Genomic DNA, 23,222 nt, shown 5'->3' with positions numbered 1-23,222 from the left:
TTTACAAGGAAATAAGAAATTAGGAATGTTTGTCATATTTACGTTACGAGCCAACATCGAAATAATATACAAAGAGTTTATGTATAAATGTGAATATTTTCTTTTTCAATGAATTACATTTATTTTACATTTTCTTTTTATTTTTTTTCCTTATAATCGCTGTACAATATTTGTGATGTAAAATTTACGTATAAATAGTATAATGCATTCATTAAGTCGTTGCATGCTTCCATTCGTGCATAAAATCAAAATAGAACGAAGGATATTCGAGCTCATCAGATAAAATGTAAAATACCCAAAAAAAGATAATCCCCTATGAAAAAGCCTACGTTTTAAAATAATACACATGCAATCATAAAAATTTACAAACAGGCATACACGCACACACATATACAGAATGTAATACACGCAAAAGAAAAAGAAAATCAGAATGTCCAGTTAACAATTAGAAACCACTGAGAATGAATACGTTTGTTCGTTCAGTGTTTAAAAACTTGGAGAGAAACATAAAACAAGAACAGAAGGAAAAAGTTAGTAGAGTATTCAGATAAATTTATTGGAATGATACTCTGAAGAAAGAGAAAAGAAAAGAGTTCTACATTAAGATGATAAAAAGATGTATTAAGGAAAAGGTACCCAATGAGGCCATGTTTTTATTTTGCTGTAAAGTGCATCACCAGGACTTAATGTTTTCGATACTTGCCGGTGGCCAAGTAATTTATAATCCTTCGCGATTTTTCCAGCTTTAACGCCTAATTCAATAATTTTTTCTGCGGCATGTAGCTGAACCTTCGGCGGTAATACAGAGTTAAACGTACCAATGAATGATATTCCTATGCTTTTATTATTATAACCAAAAGCATGTGCACCTATGTAATCCCAACTACGTCCAACGTAAGCAAGACCATCACCACCAACGAGAAAATTGTATCCAATGTCCGACCACTTTCTAGATTCGATGTGAAACGTTTGTGCGAATCTCACGTGAAGAGTACATTCCGATTGTGTCGTACAAAACTCAGTGGCCGTATGGCTGATGATAACGTAAGGGACAGGTAGTTTCAATTTTCCCAAGGGATTTACTGGTGGCTGTGCTCCCCATTCGTTTCTCTGAACGAATCTCACGTTACTTACTATGACACCTGAAATGAATTTTTATTTATTTATTTATATGGATAATACAATTTTCTTATTTTTATATAGGTAAGTCGGTTTTGTTAATCATGCGTTGGATGCAGTAAAATAATTTACTTTTCAATTATACATTTATCTCTTTGAAGCATGGTAGAATTTGAAGTGTCCCTCGTTAATATTTAAATGTCATAGTGGGATATTGTTTATACCACAGTATTGAGGGATTATTTATATATTTCATTCTATAATTAGATATTGAAATAATTTCTTTTTTATTTATTTTATATAATATAAATTCCTTTTATAAGATAATATCAGAATGAAGGATCTTGTATTTCTCTCTATATCTCTTATAGTTATTTATCTATTTATATAAATATCTTTAACGAAAATATTAGAAAAAGAACGACACCGTTTATTGATTATGCTCAGAAAGAAAATATATCAAAGGAGAAATGATTTTGATTTTGTTTCAAATTACGAACATTGATATTACCCTCGAGAGAAGAATCTGGTATTTCCGGGAAAACCAGAGCTGGTGGGACATCGTGTCTGTGTGTGAGAAGTACAGAAGCCACGACGATTGTGGTCACAACTATTAACGCTATTGTACACAAAAGTGCCGCGCATCGCCACGTCCATAGCCAGTTTTTTACTATAAAATAGTGATTAATTAAAAAAAAAGAACATAGAAACGACGATAACAATGCAAAAGATCAGAATTATTTTATTTTCATATTTTCATCGATCAATATATATATATATGTGAGAAACATCATGAAAATGTTATTTGAATGTGCATTAATAGTTAATTATTATGAATAAAAAGATAACATCATACATGACGATTTTTTTCGTTACTGTTGCAAGATCAATAAAATTAAAAATAATTTAAATAATAACGAGAGAAAGAGAGTAAGAAAAATACTTTTTATACAAATCAAATATTTTATAAACGAAATCAAAGTTTTGTGATCAATACTACAATACGAATGATACGATCGAATATATATATTCCATTTCAATTTATAATTGTATAAAATCCAGGAATGTTAAGTTATTCGTAGAAGACAAATTTTATTTAAAAAAAAAATATAAATGTATATATATATATATATATATATAGATCTATCTATTTTTATCGGTTCTATGATAATTTAAAAGTATGTTTACTTTTATCGAGTTAATCCTATCCCGTTAGAATTGATGATACAGTTAGTTAAAAAAAGAACTTTAAGATTTGCAAATATTATTATCTGATTAGCCACGTCTATAAATTTTGTACAATGGAAGAAAAATGAAAGAGATTGAAAAATTGATAAATTTACCATTTTCTAAACAATTAAGGCGTTCCCTGTAAAACTGAATCGGTTGATTTATCTCTATGGAAGTACAATAAGAATCACAGGAGCAACATCTACTGTACTTTACGAAATGATATTTATTCCAGAAATAATCAAATAAATTAAATATGGCGGTGAAAAAACATAACATTATTGAATATTTAATAAATAAATAAATAAAATGAAAATGTAAGAACGCGCGTTCTATTATTATCGTTACTGAAACGGCTTTCGCTTTTCGACTTTCTTAAGTTCCATTCTAATCTTCTATTATATATTGATTTTGATAGGACCGCGTGTGTTCCATTGTCTACCGGAAATTGGATCAAGATAATATTTTAAAACTTGTACAAAGATTGATAACAAATTTGATTATACATTTCATATATTAATGTACGTATTGTTGTTGTAAAATGAAATATCTTGGAAAAAGTGGAAGATAAAAAATTATTAAATCACAAGGAACAAATTTGTGACGCATACGATTTAAATAAATCCACTTAAGGCTACTTAATATCGAATGTTAAGTACGATATAAAAATAATCTCGAAGAGTAACTGATTGGATGTTATTCTATTATTATTATTATTATTTTTTTAGGGGTGGGGGGGGTTATTCCTTCTCGTGGCCCTTATCACTGCGATGTTTTCTTTTTTTTCGTTAGAAAGATAACGTCTTCTTTGAAAAGATAAAAAATAAAAAAAAAAAATAAAAAAGAACTACATATATAAAGATTACATCGAGCTAATAAATATTCTGATTGAAGTATTTATAGTCTTTTCATACAAGTGATAAGTAAACGAAATTATTGATGATACCAATAAATTTGATGATTATTAATTAGAATAATAAGAAAAATAACTATTTAATGTAAAAATCATGTACACATCTGTAATCTATGTCTGACCTTTATCATAATTCAGGCCATTTTTGATGTTCGATTTATTCCGAATAAACACACGTGCCTAATGTTCAAGTTCATAATTTTGGAAAAGAAAAAAAAAAAAAGAACAATTTCTACGATTAGAAGCCTAATCTATCCAACCATGACAATATCTACGTCATAGATAATTATAATTTCCTCTTTCTAATTTGATAGTTTTATATTTTCAAGATCTAACAGTTTCTCGAATGAGTAAATTGCAAATAGGTAAAATTACATGTAAAAGAATGAGAAAGCTAGCCATAAACAAAGACGATTAAAGTGAACATTTTCTCTCTCTCTCTCTCTTTCTGTCTGGATGTATGCATGCGTCAATGGAATAATAATAAAGCGAAAGTTTTTTCCTTTTATCCTCAATTATCGAAACAAACGTTTTTCTCGTCGCGACATGTCAGACGCGCCATATTTACGCAGCACATTCTGCAACACTGTAGAGAAAGAAATTTGGCAAGTCCGTACTAATGAACGTGAATGAATGAATGAAAAAAAAAAGAAACAAATAATCTAGATAAATGATTATTATCATAAAACAATTACCTCTCTCATAATCATTCTTTTGTGATAAAATAGGCCTGCTAAGACCATTTCCTGCTTTACCTAATGATAAATCGGATGCGTTAGCGTCCGATGTACGTGGTCCGTCACATTCATTTGTTTCTTTATTCTCCACCGAAGGTGGGTTCGAATAAATGAACTGTCTTATCGTCACCGGACCCTTGTACAAAGTTTTGTTACCCAAATGAACGTTCGTTGAATTTTTCACGCATATATCACCGAAAGTTGAAGGATCAGCATTCGGTAAGACCACTTTACCGTTTGGCACCATAATCTGTTGTTGATGTTGCACAACAGTGGACATTGGTAAATCTGTCGTCCATTCTTCTTCCTCAAAATCAGTATCATTTTCGTCTTCATCATCATCATCATCTTCTTCTTCTTCCTCTTCAACGCTCCCATTATTTGCACAACGATCAACTATATTTTTTTTATTATCTATGTCACTGCACTGCGTAGGAGTACTGTTAATAACACCATTAGAATTGGCTGCTGTTATCACTGTATTATTATTGTCTGTAGATAATTGTAATTGTTCGAATTTAACACGACAATTAGGCGAATTATGCGACGAATCGACTTGTGACAATTCGTTGACTGTTCGATAATCTTGTTCTTTTTCATGTAGATTATTGTCTGCTGTTTGTTGACATTGGATCAGTGTCACCATACCCGTTTTCTATTTCAAAGATTTACATTAAAAATTGCTAATACTTTATATCGAAAAAAAGAAAAAAAAAATCAATCAATTTGTTATACTTGTATAATAAATATATCTACACATGTATCAGAAACTTATGTAACTGTTAAAATAGACGCGACCATAGTTTTAATTGGAAACTGTACGATCGTACCAAGTAGAGTCGTCTTCTCTCGTTTTTTTTTCTCCCCACCACGGATTATTCGTAAGTTTTATACAAGATAAATAAGCACAATAGTAAGACATATCGATTATATACTGAATATATTTAATGACCTATACAATATATTTACCATAACTATTTGATTTTTTAAATGAAGTATAACATCGTTAAAAAATTCGTAATTGTCGTCATTAAGTCTCGCTGATATTTAATTCCAACAAATAATTAATATATTGACAATATTATTAATGCATATTGTCACTAGTTAAATATATATTTTTATCAACGTTCATCAATTCCATGATGATTCATATCTACTTGAAATTACAAATACAAAACTGAATAATTTTTCTATTCTCTCTTCTTTATCTTTCTCTACTACGCGAAGTTAATATTTATCAAATGGTCACGAGTTTGAAACTATTAATTAGATAGGAAATGAAATGAAATATGTAGATATATTTGACGAAATATCTTTTGAAAATAAGTTATTATCACCCGCTTACATATAAACACATACATACATACATCGAGAAATAATAAAAATCGATTGATCGATTATTACCTCTCGCAAATCATCATTTTCATCTAACGTGGCCACCACTCCTAATCGATAGAATAAAACGTCGTTGTATTTTACTCGTTATTAATATGTATATAACAACAGATCTTCCTCGATTTTCTTTTTCCTCTTTCACTTCCACTTGAAACGATTTCTTCAATGGCGTCGTTGCACTTAAGCGTACTTGCAATTATAGAAACAAACACCTGTTATTGCGATCTCGATCATACCTATTATATACGACAAACTAATCTCCATGCAACTTTCTTTACTTTAAAGCTAGCGATAATAAATCGATACACTCGTTTTGTTAATAAAACCTTTCGATACTGTTCTCCTCCTTGTCGTCGTCGTGTCATCAGCGTCATTGATGACGGCACGATTTTTAACGAAGGTCGTATTCGAAAATGTCGAATCCAAATCAAGAGACAACTAAGAGTGAAACAAAAAACCTAGAGAGAGAGAGAGAAAGACAGGAAAAAACTGGTTAAGGATACGCAAAGAGAATACTGAAAAATTCTTCTCTCTTTATTATCAATATTGCTATCTTTTTCTGCTTTTTCTGTCTCTCCTTCTTTTTCACTCTTTCCATTTTCCCTCTATTACTTTCGATATCGATTGCGCGGGATAATTTACGTTTTCAAATGTAGAACGTATGCACGTATCTTTGTATTTGAAAAAAAAAAAAAAATAAGAAGAGGAGAAGAAGAAGATCGCATGCAAATCTTATTATGTGTGTAAGATTATATGATAATTATAAAATATAATTAAAAATCATTCATTGTTCGTCCGTATTATCTAAGTTTTTAATATTATAAATAATTGATACCTTATTTTAGAAATTGGTCGACGCTTGTATTTGTTTGATGCTCGATCCTAAAAAATTATATTTAATACAAGTATTTAAAGATTTTTTCCACCTTTCATTTTCTACCATCTTATATGTACTAAGTGGTTACCTATCTATTTCAATACTTGACTGTATTTGCGCGTTTTTATATGGTTGCGAAATCAAATTTAGCATGCATTCATTGAATGGGAGATCATTAAATGTGATAATTTAAAAATATATATTTTACTGTATCATAAAATAATAATAACATGAAAAAAAATATATAATTTTCTAACTTACCTGCAGAATATGCATATACGAAGATTGTCGAAAGGACAATAAATAATAATTGAACTGGACTAATCGTAGGTCTCATCTCTTTGTTTTGATGATTAAACGATTTAATAAATTAATTTCTTCGTATAACCAATGTCTTCAACATTTATATACTTTTGTTATCATGCGATATATATATATGACATCATTGTTATCAAAAAAGAAAAGTTTTGGATATAAATCGATATTGATAAGAGAGTAATATAAGAAACATATTTAAGGTAGCTTAAATATTATTGATTTTTTTGTATATAAATATGTTTATTATTATGTAAAAGAATAGCTTAAAAGATTTAAATATAATGACCTATATACGTAATTTAAAGATAAGTCAATGCTATAGTCATCTGATATATAATCATATAAAAAATATATATTATTATTATATATATATATATATTATTATTATTATATATATTATATTATATATTGTATATTATTATGTGTGTGTGTGGTGTGTGTCTACGGTGAACATAATTGGACAATTAGAGCGAGTTTACATTTCACATATCACAGAAGTATGCAACGATTAATGAAAACGTACCTTTAACGAACTGATCATCTGATTGGTAGAAATGTTCTGCTCGCTGATTGAACGTTCTCTTTTACGCGTATTCAACTCTTCGTTATGATTGGTTGAAGTATTTCTATACTCTAGTCATAGGTTAAAATACATTCGAAGTTATTTGAACTATTTAAAGTTAAATAAATATTCTTTTAAAATAAATTAACAATAACAAAAATAATAATTAAATAAGAATCGTGTATAAAGATTATGATTAATAATATAATGTGAACTTATATATAAGATATGAGAAATTAATTTTAGAACTCAGATTATTCATGTGCCATCAGAGGTTATGCTTTAACAATAATTATTATCAGTTAAAGTATTTTGTTGTTGTTTTACAATATATATGTAAGTAGAAATTATGAAATGAAAAAATTTATTATTTTCTCTAATTTTTTTAAATAAAATTCTATAAGAATACAATTGTAAACATTCTAAATTCTATGATTTGGATGCTGAAATTGAATTGTTATATTTTATGTATAGAATTTAATTTTTGCTATTTTTTTATCTTAACAACTTGTTCTTATTCTTTGCATATAACATTCTAAGTTTTACACAATTTAAATTATTATCTATAAAAGTTACATGAATATATTTAAAAAGTAACTTTTTTTTTATATAATTGGATATTTATTATACTATTCTAGTTATTTATATAATCTTTTAGCCATCAAATTTCGTTTATGATTGAGATATATTTAACAAAAATACTTATAATTATAATTATTGTTGTAGGAAAAAAGTAGAATGTTTGAAATATGATATACATAAAAAGAACAAGTAGAATTTGTGTATAGCATTGAGTATTTAATAACATTACAGATGTTACATGATATTTCACTTATGAAACTACCATTCATTATCATTATGATCACTTTTTATATTTGTTGATTATATCACATTATTGTTTTTCTTTATTCCTGTAATAAAAAAATTCTTTTTTTTTTAATTATATGGAATAAATCTCACACACAAATATACAATATATTGTATTATGTTATATCTGTATATATATTATTAAAAACCAAAAAATTTAATCTAATATAAATCAAATAACGTATCACTTTTGTGAATGAGTCACACATACATACATGTCCATATCATATATAAATATATATGTATATTATACATTTACATTTTTTTGTTAAATAAATTCACATACAGTCAATTAGAGAGAGATCTATAATAATAAAAAGAAATAATAATTATTATGAACGTTTATTTGAATTATATGAAAGTATAGGAAATATTATTGAATAAATCAAATAAAGTAACTAGTGCGTGCAGTGAGTAAAAAAATCGCCATTTTGGCGGGGTTGACGTGTTTTCACGGCGTGCATCGAATAATCGTAATACACAAGGTAGATTAATAATAAAGAAAAATAAATATGAAAAATCATAGAGAAATAATCAGCGCACGAATGTTACACTAAAAACTGTAAACGAATACCGTTATTCGTAATGACGACTAGTCTAGGAACAAAGCGTGCGTTTTAAGCCGACGACAAACGAGGACACGTCGTGTAAAATTTTCAACCACGCTAGGGTGGGGGAGACAATGCACTATGGGAAGAATTTACGACAGACGCATGCGTAGTTCAGTTTACAGTTGGAGCTTGGAAGAAAATGGCGTCTGCTAAGTTTCTGGAGGAAGCTCTGAGTACGGACATTGACGAATCTGCTGTGAACGCAATAGTAGGCTCCCTCGAAACACAGCTTGTAACATCGACGCCAACCGTTTCTGGCCATCAAGCAAGTTCTGCGACGGCTAGTCAACAGAATCATCAGGTGAATAGCAATATTTCCAACGGGGGCACCATTACTGCATCGATACAACCACAGAAACATGGGGTTTCCAACGGTGGCGGTGCCACCCTTGTGAACAATCTTTTGACTCAAGAAGTTACAAAATCGATCACCACGAGTACTTTACTACCAGTGAATGTAGTAACCTCGAACGCGGTAGCACCAGGACAAGAATCTGTTAAGATAATATATCCTACGATCGGACAAGTTATTGCTACAACGGGAGTAGCAACGGCTAATAACAAGCTTCCTTTCCCTACACAAACTGTTGGGCAATTGGCTAATGGTACATTGGGCATAACCTCACAAGCAGTGCTACAGACAACATCCAACGCTGTCTCGAACGTTGGTACTATCAGTCAAACTGGTAATCAGGCAGTGACTGGAGTAAACAAGCAGACAGGCACTGCTTTAGTGATAAAGACTAGTGTAGCACCCGGTGGAATGGTTTCCGTCCCAATGTCTGTTCCGGTCTCTGTGACTAGCAGTGTCGTTAGTACGGCATTGCAAGGTAAAGCTGTAACACCAACAATAGTACCCAGCAATGTGCAAATTCTCAATGTTAATGCAATGAGACCAGGAACACCAGTAGCAGCTCAACAAGCAGGAAAGCAAGTTGCACCAAGAGTGGTTATTGGTCCACACATGGTTGGAGCAAAACCTGGAGCTCAAGGGGTAAGAGAAAAATACTTTAAGTACCACTACATTGTTGAAAATCATTTCTTAATGCATTACATTGATTAATTTCTAACTATCTTATAACGTTTAATCACATTTAATCTTTTCATAAGTAATTTATAAAGTTTCAATATATGTGTCTTGTTTTTTTAGTAAGTAGCATACACAAACTTTATAAAATGTTATCTGTAAGTAATTACCATTACATTTCTAAGTGATTTATATATAATAAAATTCATTCTAATCTCTATATATAGATATATGTATATATTTGCATTGTATATATGTGTGTATATATTGTTTATTGTTTTTATTTACAGATTACATTGCAAGCACTGCATGGTCTCCAACCTGGAACTCAAGGCCATTTATTATTAAAAACAGAAAATGGTCAGTATCAGTTATTAAGAGTAGGACCAGCACCAACAGCAGGAACACCATCCGGTACTGCTGTTACTCCAAATAGTATCACAGGAAATGCAGTGGTTGCAGCTCCATCCCCTGGCACTACCTATCGTCTAGCCTCTGTGCCAGCTGTAAGTAGGCTGAACACACAGTTCACTGGTCCACCACTCGCCACCTTAAGAAAACCCGTTCAGGTGACGCTCTCTTATACCTGCTATAAGACTCGATGTAGTAGTTGTAGAAACTCATTGGTTTGTGATTTTAGTTTGTTGGAATGGTGTTCTATAGTAGACCATGTATTTTATTTCAATATTATTAGATTTGACTGCGTTCCATTTATTTAAAGTTTGAAATTACTTTGTATTATGGATATTCTATTTAGTCGTTGATCGTTACCAAATTATAATAGTCTTTTTATTATTTGGATATGCTTGTATTTTTAAATATGCTATTTTTCTATATTTCTAGATCTTCTATAGTAAATTATTATTTACTTTTTCTTTTCTTTTTTTATTCTTTTCTTTTTCTTTAGTATCATTGATACAAGATATATCATCTATCAATGTGATAAAATTTTGTTGTTCATTTACCTGTTGGAATGCTGTTCTTTGTTTAGAGTAGTTTATATCTGTTTGTTAGTAGTAGTGAGTTTGGTAATTTTTATAATATATTTATGTATTTTATGTGGTAATATATATATATACATTTTTAGCGTATTTAATAGGAATGTTGGAAATATGAATTTAATTGTAAATAGCTATATATTTAGATTTTGTACAGATCTATTTAAAAAGTAAATAGATAAATATATTGTCCAAATAATTTGATTTATTGCGGAAAGTATTTTGATAGCAACTTCATTTTTTAGATCGATGTAATATGTTAATCGATATAATATTATTATTACATATCATATTTGCCTTTTATTACAATATTTCAAGTCATTAATTTTGCTTGTTAAACGTAATTATTAGAATTAATTATTATGAAATGCTAAATTCAAATACATTTGTCAAATATAGTACATTACTTCTGCTAATCTTTTACTTTTAATAAGATATTAAAATGCATTAAAAGAGAGAATTGACAATAAGCGAGTCTATATAAGGTACAAGTGCGTCTAGGATTATACATCAACATTATTATGATAAATGATTTTAACTGTTTAATACAAGGGAATATTCGATTTAGATTTATCTCAAGTATAAATTTTGTTTGTGCATGTATACACTTATAATTTTATTAGTTATTTAATTAAAAGAAAATGCAATACGCTAAAAGTAAATTTATTTTTTTAGATTTATCTACTTATGCTATTTTTTAAATAAATATTTCTATGTGTATACTATATAAAATAATACGAAACTATCACTTTTGTTTATTATAGTTATACTAATATTGTTCTTGTTTATTAAAGCAGACGGTAGCAGCTACCATCACTACAACAATTGTAACACCTCCTACTCTTACAACCGCCGCTACTACAACAGCTATTCCAACTGCTACTACAGTTCAAGCAGTTCAGACGCCGGCACAGGTGAGTTTATTTTTATATTAAATTGTCTTATTAAATCTCTTTGAAGAATATCTAAGTTATCATAATGATATAGACAAATATGATAGATCTTAAGTAGAATAAGATGCGATAAACAAATTTATAGAAATGATCTTAGAAAAACTTATGCGTATTAAAATTATACTCTGTAATATTTGTATATATTTATATTATCTGTTTTTTTCCTTTTTATTTTTAGCGTCAAACTTTAGATAATACCAAAGAAAAGTGCCGTAAATTTTTAGCAAATTTATTAGAATTGTCTAGTCGTGAGCCTAAATCAGTGGAACGAAATGTTCGGACTTTGATACAAGAATTAATTGACACTAAAGTTGAGCCTGAAGAATTTTGTGATAGACTTGAAAAATTATTGAATGCGTCTCCACAGCCATGCCTAATTGGCTTTCTCAGAAGGAGTTTACCACTTCTACGTCAATCTCTTGTGATGAATGAATTAGTCATTGATGGAATAAAACCTCCTCCAGCTAGTGTTGTGTTTACTATAGCATCTACAACACCACCAGTAGTAACGCAGGTAAATATTTTTTTGCTTAACCCGTTAGCTGTATTCAAATATCATTATATTGTAAATACTTTAGCTATTCGTTTTGTAATGTTTAGCAACAAAATCAAATAAGACCAACAGCAGCAATTGCTCCTACAATTCCTGTTGCAACAACACCAGCTACACAAGTGAAAGTAATGGCGCCATTACCTACAGCAACAACGACAGTACCTCGACCTACCCAACCAGTACAACAAAGGGTGGTAAGGGTGCTTGTTCAATATATATATCTTACGAAAATATATCTTGTTTGTTCAATATATATATCTTACGAAAATATATCTTGAAATTTACGTAAATATTAATTATTTCTTAGATGCGTCCTATGCCAACTGTTGTACGCAGCCCAGCTTCTTATGCTGTTAAATCAACAGTAGCTGTTACTAATATACGTCCTACACCACCCGTCGTTCAAAAGGCACCAATTACGACGACTGTTGTTAAAACAGTAACAACTACTGCACAAGCCAAAACAGTTAACACACCTTCTATCGTTAACAGGACCATAGTGCCTTCTTTGGTGCCAAAACCCACTGCCAAAGAAAAAGAAAAGAAGACTTTTTCTTCAGCTGGGTATACGTAAGTATTTTAACCATTATAATATGGATTGAAATAAGAAATATATTTTTACTACAATATTGATATAAATGATATAGAGATGTATATAACATATATTTTTATTATAGCGGAGATGATGACATTAATGATGTAGCAGCTATGGGTGGTGTCAATCTTGCAGAAGAATCTCAAAGAATTCTTGGCTCAACAGAGTTTGTAGGGACACAGATACGTTCTTGTAAAGATGAAGTATTCTTACATATGGCACCGTTACAACAAAGAATTAAGCAAATAGGTAACGTGCAATGTTTATATTAAAAATATATGGTTGATATAATATTATTTATCTTTTTATATAATTCATTATACTAATGTTTTCAAAGGAAACATTCATTTTTTTCCCTTTAGTTTCTAATTATGGCTTAGAAGAACCTAATCAGGAAGTGGCTGCATTGATTTCCCATGCTACACAAGAGAGGCTAAAAAATGTGGTTGAAAAATTGGCATTAATTGCCGAACACAGGATAGATCTTATAAAGGTAATCCGAGTAATTCATTTTTAATATTAGTTATTAGACTGTATATGTAAATGTTTAATTTATTAATCGAATAATATATGGAACGATTAGGTGGACCCAAGATACGAAGTGACGCAGGACGTAAGAGCACAGTTAAAATTTCTGGAAGATCTAGATAGGGTAGAACGCAGAAGACACGAAGAACAAGAAAGAGAGGTACTGCTGCGCGCTGCTAAAAGTCGTGCTAAAACAGAAGATCCTGAGCAAGCTAAACTGAAGGCCAAAGCCAAAGAGGTATTTATATTAATTTAATTATTTCTTTGTTTTTTTTTTTTTTTTCTATTAATGAAATTGTCAATGAAGGGTCAAAATCAAAAATGATGAAAAGAATTGGACGGGTCTTAATGATTAATGATTAATTATTTTTCAGATGCAACGTGCAGAAATGGAAGAATTAAGACAAAGGGAAGCAAATTTAACTGCTCTACAGGCAATTGGTCCTCGCAAAAAACCTAAGCTCGATATCGGAGGACCTGCTAATAGTCCAGGAAATAATTCCAATTTAAACACCTCAGTAACAGGAATGAACAGACAAATGCCATTGAGACCGCGTTTAAAGAGGGTAAACTTTCGCGATTTATTGTTTCTTCTCGAACAAGAGAAAGAAACGTGTAGAAGCACAATGCTATACAAGTCTTACTTGAAGTGATGTTCTATGAAGGGCAGGAACTCGAATGATCCGCCCGACATATGGCGTCCTACATACATGGTCTTGTGTGAGCTGGTCTCAATGGACCTGAATGGACAGTGCGGTTTTACACTGTATGTTGTATCGTATGGCATTTCATATCGTATGTTTTACGATGACATTTGCTGCGGATCAGCCTTGTGATATCGCATACATTTAAAATGACGTTATTTCTACCATGCTTCCCTACTGTAAATGACTGACAAAAAATTTTTTAAATGTAATATAATAGATCGTTCTTTATTTTTCAACACGAAATTCACATTAATGAAAAAGAGTAATGTGTATGAGCACATCTCTCGTCGCGTTAGTCTTGAATAGCCTTTATGGCACGGAGTAAATGTGATTAACCATATATGAATATTGTTATATGGTGGATGTGTGTTATCATAGAATGATTATATGAAAATGAATGAATGTGTGTACATTGTCATGCTATATATACATGCCTGCTGCATTATAATACTTGACCTATACTTTTGGACATTGTAGCAATAGTGTGTAAGAGATATACATGCGTGCAGGTTTTGTTAAAATAGTAAATTGTATTTTTGCAAATAATACAACATAATATGACACGAGCACATTGTCCAAAATGTATGGAAAATTTGTACAATATCTTACACGTTAATATCATATAGAGATAATTTCAATGTTGGTACAACAAAATATAGCTACGCTCCACCAATACGATGGAATTGTTATCAGTATATTATGTTGTAATCTACATTTTCAGTGTTTATAAAAAAAAAAAAAAACAACCAACTAGCTGTTACGTTTTTTATTAAAGAAACATTTACAAAAGTATGAATAATGATGAATATTCTTTCGATCGATGTTAATTTAATTATTTGTTTCCTGTTTGGGATTTAGTGCAGGTTCTATTTGAAAAAGCAAAAACCTAAAGAAACACAAAAAAAGAGAGAGAATTGTGCTTTGCATCATAATCGATTGAAAAAATTCAGAGTGTGTACCTGATTTGTATGTAAAAACAAGAAGAAAAAAAAAAGAGAGAAAAAACAAATTTCAATGGATGTACACGGGTGCCTATATTGTAGAAAATATCACAGTGCAGTTGAAAGAAGAAGGAGAAGAAGAAGGAGAAGAAGAAGGAGAAGAAGAAGGAGGAAAAGAAGAAGAAGAAAAAGAAGAAAAGAAAAGGAAATAGAGAGGAAGGAGAATAAGAGTAATAATAATGTGTACATTTCTCTGAAGGTGCTCATGAAAGAGCTAACTGCACAGGCGCTTTGCATTTTGTAGATATGCCCAAGTTAATTTTATTTTGCGCAATTATAGTACAATATTAGTTGTATATACGAATCCTCTGCGAAGGAATTTATTAGGTGCGTTTATTATTTTGGGTACACGTACTAATATGTAGTCAATTGTCAGAGAGCAATATGTTTTTGCGGTGATAGTTTCTCTACTAAATGAGTTTATGACAAATTTTTTCTTCAATCTTACGTGCAAATGATACTCATGTATAAAAAATATACATATAAAAATATATATTTATGTACAGGGTATCCTATAACTGAGGGTACAAGCAAACGTGATGATTTTAAGCAAAAAACTATAGTCAAAAATATACAATCAAATTTGTTCATATAAATGTTTGTTTCTGAGAAAAATAAGTTTGATAATTTGATGCAACCCTGGGGAAACTAAAAGTCTCGTTTGATAATTATCATACTGACAATGTGTTTGTGAACATATTAAAAAAAAAGAAAAATGTTCTTCGAAATATCCGAGAATAAGATAGTGAAATTCGTCGAAATTTATTTTTCTCGAGAATATTTTATTAAACAAAAGTAATCATTTACATGAACAAATTTTATTCTACAGTCTCCATTTAGTTTTTCATGTAGAATCATTATTGGTCGCTTGTATCATCAATTATACAGGATACTCTGTATATATATAAAAAAAAAGAAACATCGGTCACATAGATACGTACGTATTTTCATCAAACGAGGGAGATACTACATTAAAATAACAGAATTTTTTTCTCCAAATTAATTGATAAGTTATCCCATTGAAAAAGACTGCCACAATTTGGTGATGTCCTTATCGATTGATAAGCATATGATATACAATTTATTTCTTATTGGAAATCTATTTATTATTACAAAAGCAGGATCAAAAAAATTTATAAAAATGATAGGATACATCGATGTGTATGAGCATCTGTAAAATTCAATATAAATAATGTAAAAAGTTTTAACGCAACCCATATATAGTATATCATAATATGGCTCAAATGGAAAAATTATTGTCTCGGCGGGCCATATATATATATATAGATACAGTATTTTATTCTTACGTGAGGAATTAACGCTACTACGATGTAGAGAAAATCATAGAACGTTATTTTTCACTTTGATAGAGCTATATATTACAAATGATCTCTTTGGTTCTAATTGAAAACTTCATTTGATTCTCATATTAGGGATTGAAAAGTTATATTAAATCATGTTAAAAAATGTTACGACATTTTTAAAACTAACTAAACTGTAAAATATACAATTTATATAAGATAAAATGGTGTGAAGAATGATATAAAAAGATACATTTGATCTCATAAATTTTAATTATCTTTGACACTAACATGCATATATATATATATATATATATATATGTATATATACACATTAATTATTTTTTATCGACTCTTTCTCTTTTTCTCTCTATTTGTTTCTTTCTTTCTATTTCTCTCTCTCTCTCTCCTTCTCTCTCTTCGCATTGTCACATTTTCATTCACTATAAGTTGAGAGGATAATTAAATGAATTAATTTTTCTTTACAATTAAATATATAAAAGGCCCGTCGATGCAAAACAATCAATATAAAGTATATATCGTGTAAATACTTTATTTTCCAGTAATAATATAATTTTTCCACAACACGCACACACATTTGCCATCATTCATATATCATATTTTTGTTGTGCACATTGTCTGTAAGAAATTGGTTCCCATTTAGATTTGTGCTTTCTTTTTTGCAATTATTTGTCTTTCTTATGAATTTGAGAAATGCAATGAATCCTTCAAAACATAGATTATAAAGAATACTTACTGCCACTACGTGGAATATGGATATATAAATATATAAATAGACAAATGTGTAAAAAGTAACAGTATAGCAATTTTGGTATAGTATGCTATTTTTACAAATTGTATTGAAAAGCAGTAATCGAGGAAAAATAAAATTTAAAACAAGTTTCACCAAAGAATCATCCAATTTTATTCTTCTTTTTACTTAATTTCTTATGATATTTATATTTTGGTGAAAAGAAGAAAATAAATAAAGATGCATTGGAATAAATAAATTATAAGTATTATTGTGGTTTTAAAAAAAAGATTGCACTTGGGTTTCATTGGCTAGAGCGCGCGCCTGGCCACACCTCTTTCTTGCTTGATCTCTAACCTTATATCACAAGTATTTTTCTTATTGGCAGAAAGGATCACATCTATTAATCTGAACGTCACAAAGGAAGAGAAAGGAAGAATACGTGAAGACAGAGTAGGATAGAGAGATAAAGTATTGTGGTATAATTATTTCAATGTTTTTATATCTACAATTATCTATAATATATAGATATGTTCAATAGGTGGTACAAGCGCAGTTCTCTCCCCTTCATGACTATAGTATACGTATACATATACGCATATGTACACGAATACTTATCCCATTTTACATCACATAAAATCAACGTTACAAAAATAAACACTAATTCAATCCACGCGAAACCTATAATTATATAAATCTTCTATTATGTATGCCTACTCTTAATATTGTAATTTTGTCACAAAAGATTTACCCTGTCAACTCCAAGAGAGTCAAGAAACGAGCGCACAATTCCTTTTCTTCCGGTACCTTTCCGGGTGAAATCATTTTTCATAATTACTATACATTTTATGGGTGCTTTAATCGAATGAAACTTGCTTTGAATTTTGTTTTATTGAAAAAATGAGTTGTAAGATATCAAACAATTAATTTTTCATTGAAAATCATCTCTAATAGAATAAAAGTATTAGTTTATTTGTTTTTTTTTTAATTGTATATAACACGTAAGCATTTAAATTTATATTTTTAATTGATATTTCTAGATTATTACACTAATCAAGCATCATCATATCCGATATTACCGAATTAAATTTAGTTAGTAGTTCAAAGAGGAAAGATTACAAATACAAGGAAAGTAGCAGAAAAAAGTTGGCATAAAACCGCAAAAGCAGAAAAAAATGTATAAGTGCTCTTAATTTCTCATTAATTGTTCAATCAAAATCCATTTGCTTACTTTATTAATTAATTATTTAATTAGTTATTAATAATTGATAAATTAAAAACGTTTTTTCTCATTTCTAAGCAAGGCAACGAAGTTTTCTATTGCTTTTTGTTTTCAATCAATTGCTTACTTTTTGTTTGTCCGGCTCCTATATATAAACTTTATTTTATTAAATATTTTTTATTTATCGTTAATTAGATGAAAATAATTATTACACTTTGAATATTTATGAATGGGAGATATGTTGTATGCATGCGTATCACAAATTCTAGACGCAAGCACACTTTAAAAAAAAATGAAAGTAAAATTGATATACCTGCAGGGGATATATTTAAAAGTGATTTCCTAAAACCTATAGGGTAGTGAAAACAAATAAGTTAATCGTTCATAATGTATAAACAATAGGTAAATATTTTCATTTTTTCATTATTTTCTGCTATTGCGGTTCTATGCCAACTTTTTTATGGTGAAGTATATAGAAACTCACAAGTCCCCTTTTTTATCTACGTAGCATCATTTTTGTTACCACTGGGACCACTATTGAACGATAGTAGGTACTTAATGCGATGACGATATAATGCTACCAAAGAATACACTATTCTTTGATAGTATAAATAGTATAGTTTTACTGTAATAAAATTTTAAATAAATATATTTAATTTTTAATGTATAAACATGTGTGTGCCTTCAGAAATGCATTTATACGTATATTTTAAAATGAAGCAATTTAAGACACTCAAATAAAAAAGAATCCAGAAGGTTTGATGATAAATCCAACGATGATCACCTGTAACAAGAAGAAAACTATATTAATCATACAGACAAGTGATACAATAGCCTGACATATAAATCGTCCAATTCGCAGATGCACTTTTCAATTGAATTCTTTATTTACTTTTATCAAATTTCTATTTACCGTTACAATAAAATAAAATTTAAACGCGAGATTTTAAATTTACACAAACGATCAATTAGCTTGCAATTACCTGCAATTATTCTTTTCTTTCTGCTGTAAAATTTTTTTATTGTAGGTACTCTGTTTTTCCCACCGTGATTCCAAACTGTTTTACCTTTAGAGTTACGAAAGTAAAAAGCATTTTATTATATGTGATACAAAACAATAATTTTAATAAATAAAAATATAATTTAAATGATAATAATAAAAAACCAATAGGCGCATAAAACGTTTTGGAAGGTAAATCGAAGAACTTACGGGAAACTGTAAAAATGTTAAAGTTATTAAAAAAACATATGAAGTAATTAGTTTCCATAAATAAAATGGATAGTAGGAACAAAGGAAAGGAAAAGAATGCAGATATGGTATTAATTAGGAAGTTAAAAGAAACTAATTACAATTATAATGTTTATGGTAAGCGGTCTTTGGCTGGATTTTACTTGCAATGGAATGTATATCATATAAAATATGATAAACATTATACTGAAGGTAAAAAACCATTGCCCGGGTCTAACCACGAGGAGGTAACCGCTTTCGAAGACCCACGAGGGATGTGCATCCTGAAGATGTCCACATACGAAAGAAATGAAACGAAAGAAAATTATTTAACTGAGAACGTTTTTTAAGAAACTTAACTCTTCGGCCCCACCCTAAAAGTTTCATCTATTCGCAAGTAATACGTTTACGTTGAAATCTAACAAAAAACTAATATAAAACAATGTATATTATCGGGAAATTTTAAGTTTATATATTGGCTCAGTAACGAAATCAAGTTTAAAAAAGTCATCTAAAAACATAAAAGAAAAATATATCAAAATTATTTTCTATTTAAAATACGTTAATAGGTAATGTAATATTTCAACCAATATATATATGTTAAAACAAACTGAAATATAAGAAGAGTGTATTAAAGAATTAAAAAAATAGTTAAATAATCGATAGAAGTGTAATTATTGTTAAAAAGCTCGGTATATATGTTTGGAGCTCCGTCCTCTTCGAGATCCACCTTGAGATTGGCACTTTCTCTTCTATGAAAATTACTTTTATTAAAAGTTGTTTATATGACTTTCCGAACGTTGCGCATGTGTATAAAGGGAATAATTCATCTAATTAATAAAATTTAGGATTGTAACGTTCTGATTCTATCACTTTTATCATTTTTATGTGATTATTTAACAGCTCCTGCGCAGTGGTGAGTTCAATGGTAAAATTATTTAACTGAGAACGTTTTCTAAGAAATCTGACTCTTAGGCCCCACCCTAAGAATTTCACCTATTCGCAAGTAATACGTTTACGTCGAAATCTAACAAAAAACTGATATAAAACAATGTATGTTATCGGAAAATTGTAAGTTTATATATTGGCTCAGTAACGAAATCAAGTTTATATGCATTTTTCTAAGCATTCTTATTTTTTTATTTTACGGCATAATTTCTATAGATATCGACTTATAATGATCAATTTTTATTGTCTGGGTTTATAAAGTATATATTTCGACAATTGTTATGTTCCTATATACTATTTTTAACTGTTCGATATTTTTCTAGAATAGATGGAAAAAATGCAAAATTATCAAGGTCATCAGAGGCTTGCACAGGCAAATGCGCAGCAGAGGCGACGCAGAGGCAACGCAGTTGCATCGCAGGGGGCAGGCAGGGGAAAGGTAGAGGAAACGCCATATTGGAATGTGTCAGTTGTTCCAGCGTACTGCATCATCTTTTTTAATCCAGGTAATTGAAAAGTATTTTACACCTTCCTATTATATATCAAACGATAGCTACACACAAGATTTTCATACGTGAGTGTTTTCAAAACGAAATATTAAAAAATACAGAAGATATAATCATCGATGTATCTCAGTTTCGCGCCTAACCTAACTAATGTTACTTAATAATATTATTTTCTAATTTCCAGCTTTTTTTCATAGTATCGATACTTCCTACTATCTCTAATGATTCTCTAATTAATTATTTTTCATAATTTTGTATTTAAAAATCGTATTTCGTATTAAATTCAATTTTTATAACCTACAAACACATACAGTCATATATACATAAGTATAGGTTGCTCATACACATACACTCTTATGTATTTGGTTTTCTTTATATTGTACTAATGTAATTTTATTTTTTTTTACTTTTCTAAGTGTCCATGCATTGGGAGAGTGCAGCAGAAATACATATACTCAGTCTAACAATTGTGTTTACTCTTTTTTATCTTCATATTCATCGAGGTAAGCGTTATTCTTTTTTTAACCTATATAGAAATGTATAGAAAGAGTGAGAACGAGAGTGAGAGAGAGAGAGAGAGAGAGAATAAAAAAACAAAGCTTTCAACGTACAGGCAATTATGAATGTGTATTTATATTTCCAGGAATGTCCTACGAGGTGAAACAGAAGAAAGACAGCCGAAACAAAACGTAAACAGCCGAACGTTCGACGAAGGATAAGCAGTAACGTACCTCATTCCCCTGCCGTCCTTCAACTAGTTAAGATCTAACGCGACGTGTCACGTATTAAACTATTGATTAATTTTATTTCTAACGTATTATCTAATTAAAACATTCGACAACTTTTTATATCTTACATTGATTCTTTATGATAGAATATCTTTTAAAGTGTGCTATGCCTTCAGAAATGATTCACAGGGAATATTGTATTAAAATATAATCTTTAGTATGTTTCAGCTTCTTTACAGATTTTTTTCTTTTATTTTATTTTATTCACCGTCATCCTAAGGGCAGGAAACCCATCCTGCAGTCATCAATGAAGACTAAAAGTAAGTATATTTTTTTATTAAACATTTCTATGATATCCTCAATGGTGTTTTATTACGNAGATTCGAAGTGAGTATATTTTTGTATTCCATAATTCCACAAACATTTTAATGGTTTTTAGTAATAGTGATGATAATTAATAGTATTGTTTTTTATTTCTGTTTCAGATTGCAGTCGTGCGCGAAGCAATATTCGGGAGTGTTGTATCGCTTAAATATTTAATTAAAAGCACGGATTAGAAGCACGTTCGTTCGTTAATTTCAATTCCGTCGCGTTCACGAACTATTTTTGAAATTTATATATTAAATTAACTGCGATCAATGCAATGTAATTACATTAGAGTTTGTTCGAGTAAAGTTGTATTTTTATCTTTAAACAATCGTACAGACTGTTCGCGTATTAGAGTCAGTGCATCAATGAAGATTTTAAATTCAACGCGTTTCGGGATTAAAATAAAGTGTGAAATTTGTTTGTTTCAATAGACTGTGTGCAAAACAGTCTTTGAATTAGTTGTAGAATCAGTGATTGGGCGAGTAATAAATTAAAATCAAACGCGAATTARAATCAGTGTTGTTCGCCGTATAATTTAATTTCGGTTTCGCGATAAGAAACTCATCTATAGTTTCTTATTTTCGTTTATACCGCGTCATTAGATTCACGCRAGGTGCATCGCCATGGTGCAATTGAGYTTCAYCCCATTGGAATGCATTGTAAGTATTCATTTTTATTATCATTTTATTCGTTTTTGTTTGATATGATTTTGAATCATATTACATGTAACTTATCATTTTGTTCTATTCTATTTTACAGATAAGACGATGGACTTTCTACTTTGTAAAAGATGTGAGATGAATTCTTCGATGGATCTTCGATGGGTCTTCGATGGGTCTTCGATGGATCTTCGATGGATCTTCGATGGATCTTCGATGGATTTTCCATTGATCGTTAGACTGCTATTCTTGCTACGAAGTAGGAGTGTTTTGGAGCCATCGTAGAACTTCTYACGGAGTGAGTMAMAAAATKTAAAGTCCCTCCGGTGCTCAATCATGTCGAGGATGAAAGGTCCTAATCGGCATGAGTTACTGGTTGTAATTATTTCAATAAATTAGTGACGAGCACATGAGTAATTCCTTTCTAGGAGTTACTCATGAAAATTGTTTATTGTATTGTATTTTATTGTATGTTTATTAGTTCAGGATAGGTTTTCTTGTCTCATCGGTTAAATTCAT

The 23,222-nt window shown here is 29.8% G+C and overlaps 2 protein-coding genes across 6 annotated transcripts; one reads left to right on the top strand and one right to left on the bottom strand.

Annotated features, from left to right (window-relative positions):
• Positions 1-80: 80 nt before the first annotated feature.
• Positions 81-5,925, bottom strand: LOC106793239 (peptidoglycan-recognition protein LC). 2 transcript variants are annotated; one of them, XM_014760032.1, is made up of 5 exons: positions 5,721-5,925; positions 5,404-5,583; positions 3,958-4,654; positions 1,631-1,789; positions 81-1,142 (listed from the first exon to the last, which is right to left on the bottom strand). In XM_014760032.1, the coding sequence occupies exons 3-5, from the start codon at positions 4,643-4,645 to the stop codon at positions 622-624; spliced, it is 1,368 nt and encodes a 455-aa protein (XP_014615518.1). In that variant the 5' UTR covers positions 4,646-4,654; positions 5,404-5,583; positions 5,721-5,925; the 3' UTR covers positions 81-621. The 2 variants fall into 2 exon arrangements, with proteins under 2 accessions (XP_014615518.1, XP_014615509.1); XM_014760023.1 differs by having other exon boundaries at positions 5,404-5,925.
• A 2,403-nt stretch (positions 5,926-8,328) lies between these two features.
• LOC106793045 (transcription initiation factor TFIID subunit 4) lies at positions 8,329-14,779 on the top strand. Of its 4 annotated transcripts, none has more exons than XM_014759640.1 (10): positions 8,329-9,623; positions 9,947-10,225; positions 11,449-11,568; positions 11,786-12,121; positions 12,208-12,354; positions 12,468-12,730; positions 12,838-13,004; positions 13,118-13,248; positions 13,339-13,521; positions 13,658-14,779. In XM_014759640.1, the coding sequence occupies exons 1-10, from the start codon at positions 8,769-8,771 to the stop codon at positions 13,934-13,936; spliced, it is 2,760 nt and encodes a 919-aa protein (XP_014615126.1). In that variant the 5' UTR covers positions 8,329-8,768; the 3' UTR covers positions 13,937-14,779. The 4 variants fall into 4 exon arrangements, with proteins under 4 accessions (XP_014615126.1, XP_014615152.1, XP_014615144.1 ...); XM_014759666.1 differs by having other exon boundaries at positions 8,330-9,623; positions 9,947-10,162; positions 11,452-11,568; XM_014759658.1 differs by having other exon boundaries at positions 8,330-9,623; positions 9,947-10,162.
• The last annotated feature ends 8,443 nt before the right edge of the window (positions 14,780-23,222 follow it).

This window comes from Polistes canadensis, unplaced genomic scaffold, assembly GCF_001313835.1.
Source record: "Polistes canadensis isolate GaletaPanama2010 unplaced genomic scaffold, ASM131383v1 scaffold_0, whole genome shotgun sequence".
In the NCBI taxonomy this organism is placed as follows: Eukaryota; Metazoa; Arthropoda; class Insecta; order Hymenoptera; family Vespidae; genus Polistes; species Polistes canadensis.
The sequence above is the reverse complement of the archived record's forward strand: the minus strand, read 5'-3'. Positions and strand labels throughout refer to the sequence as shown.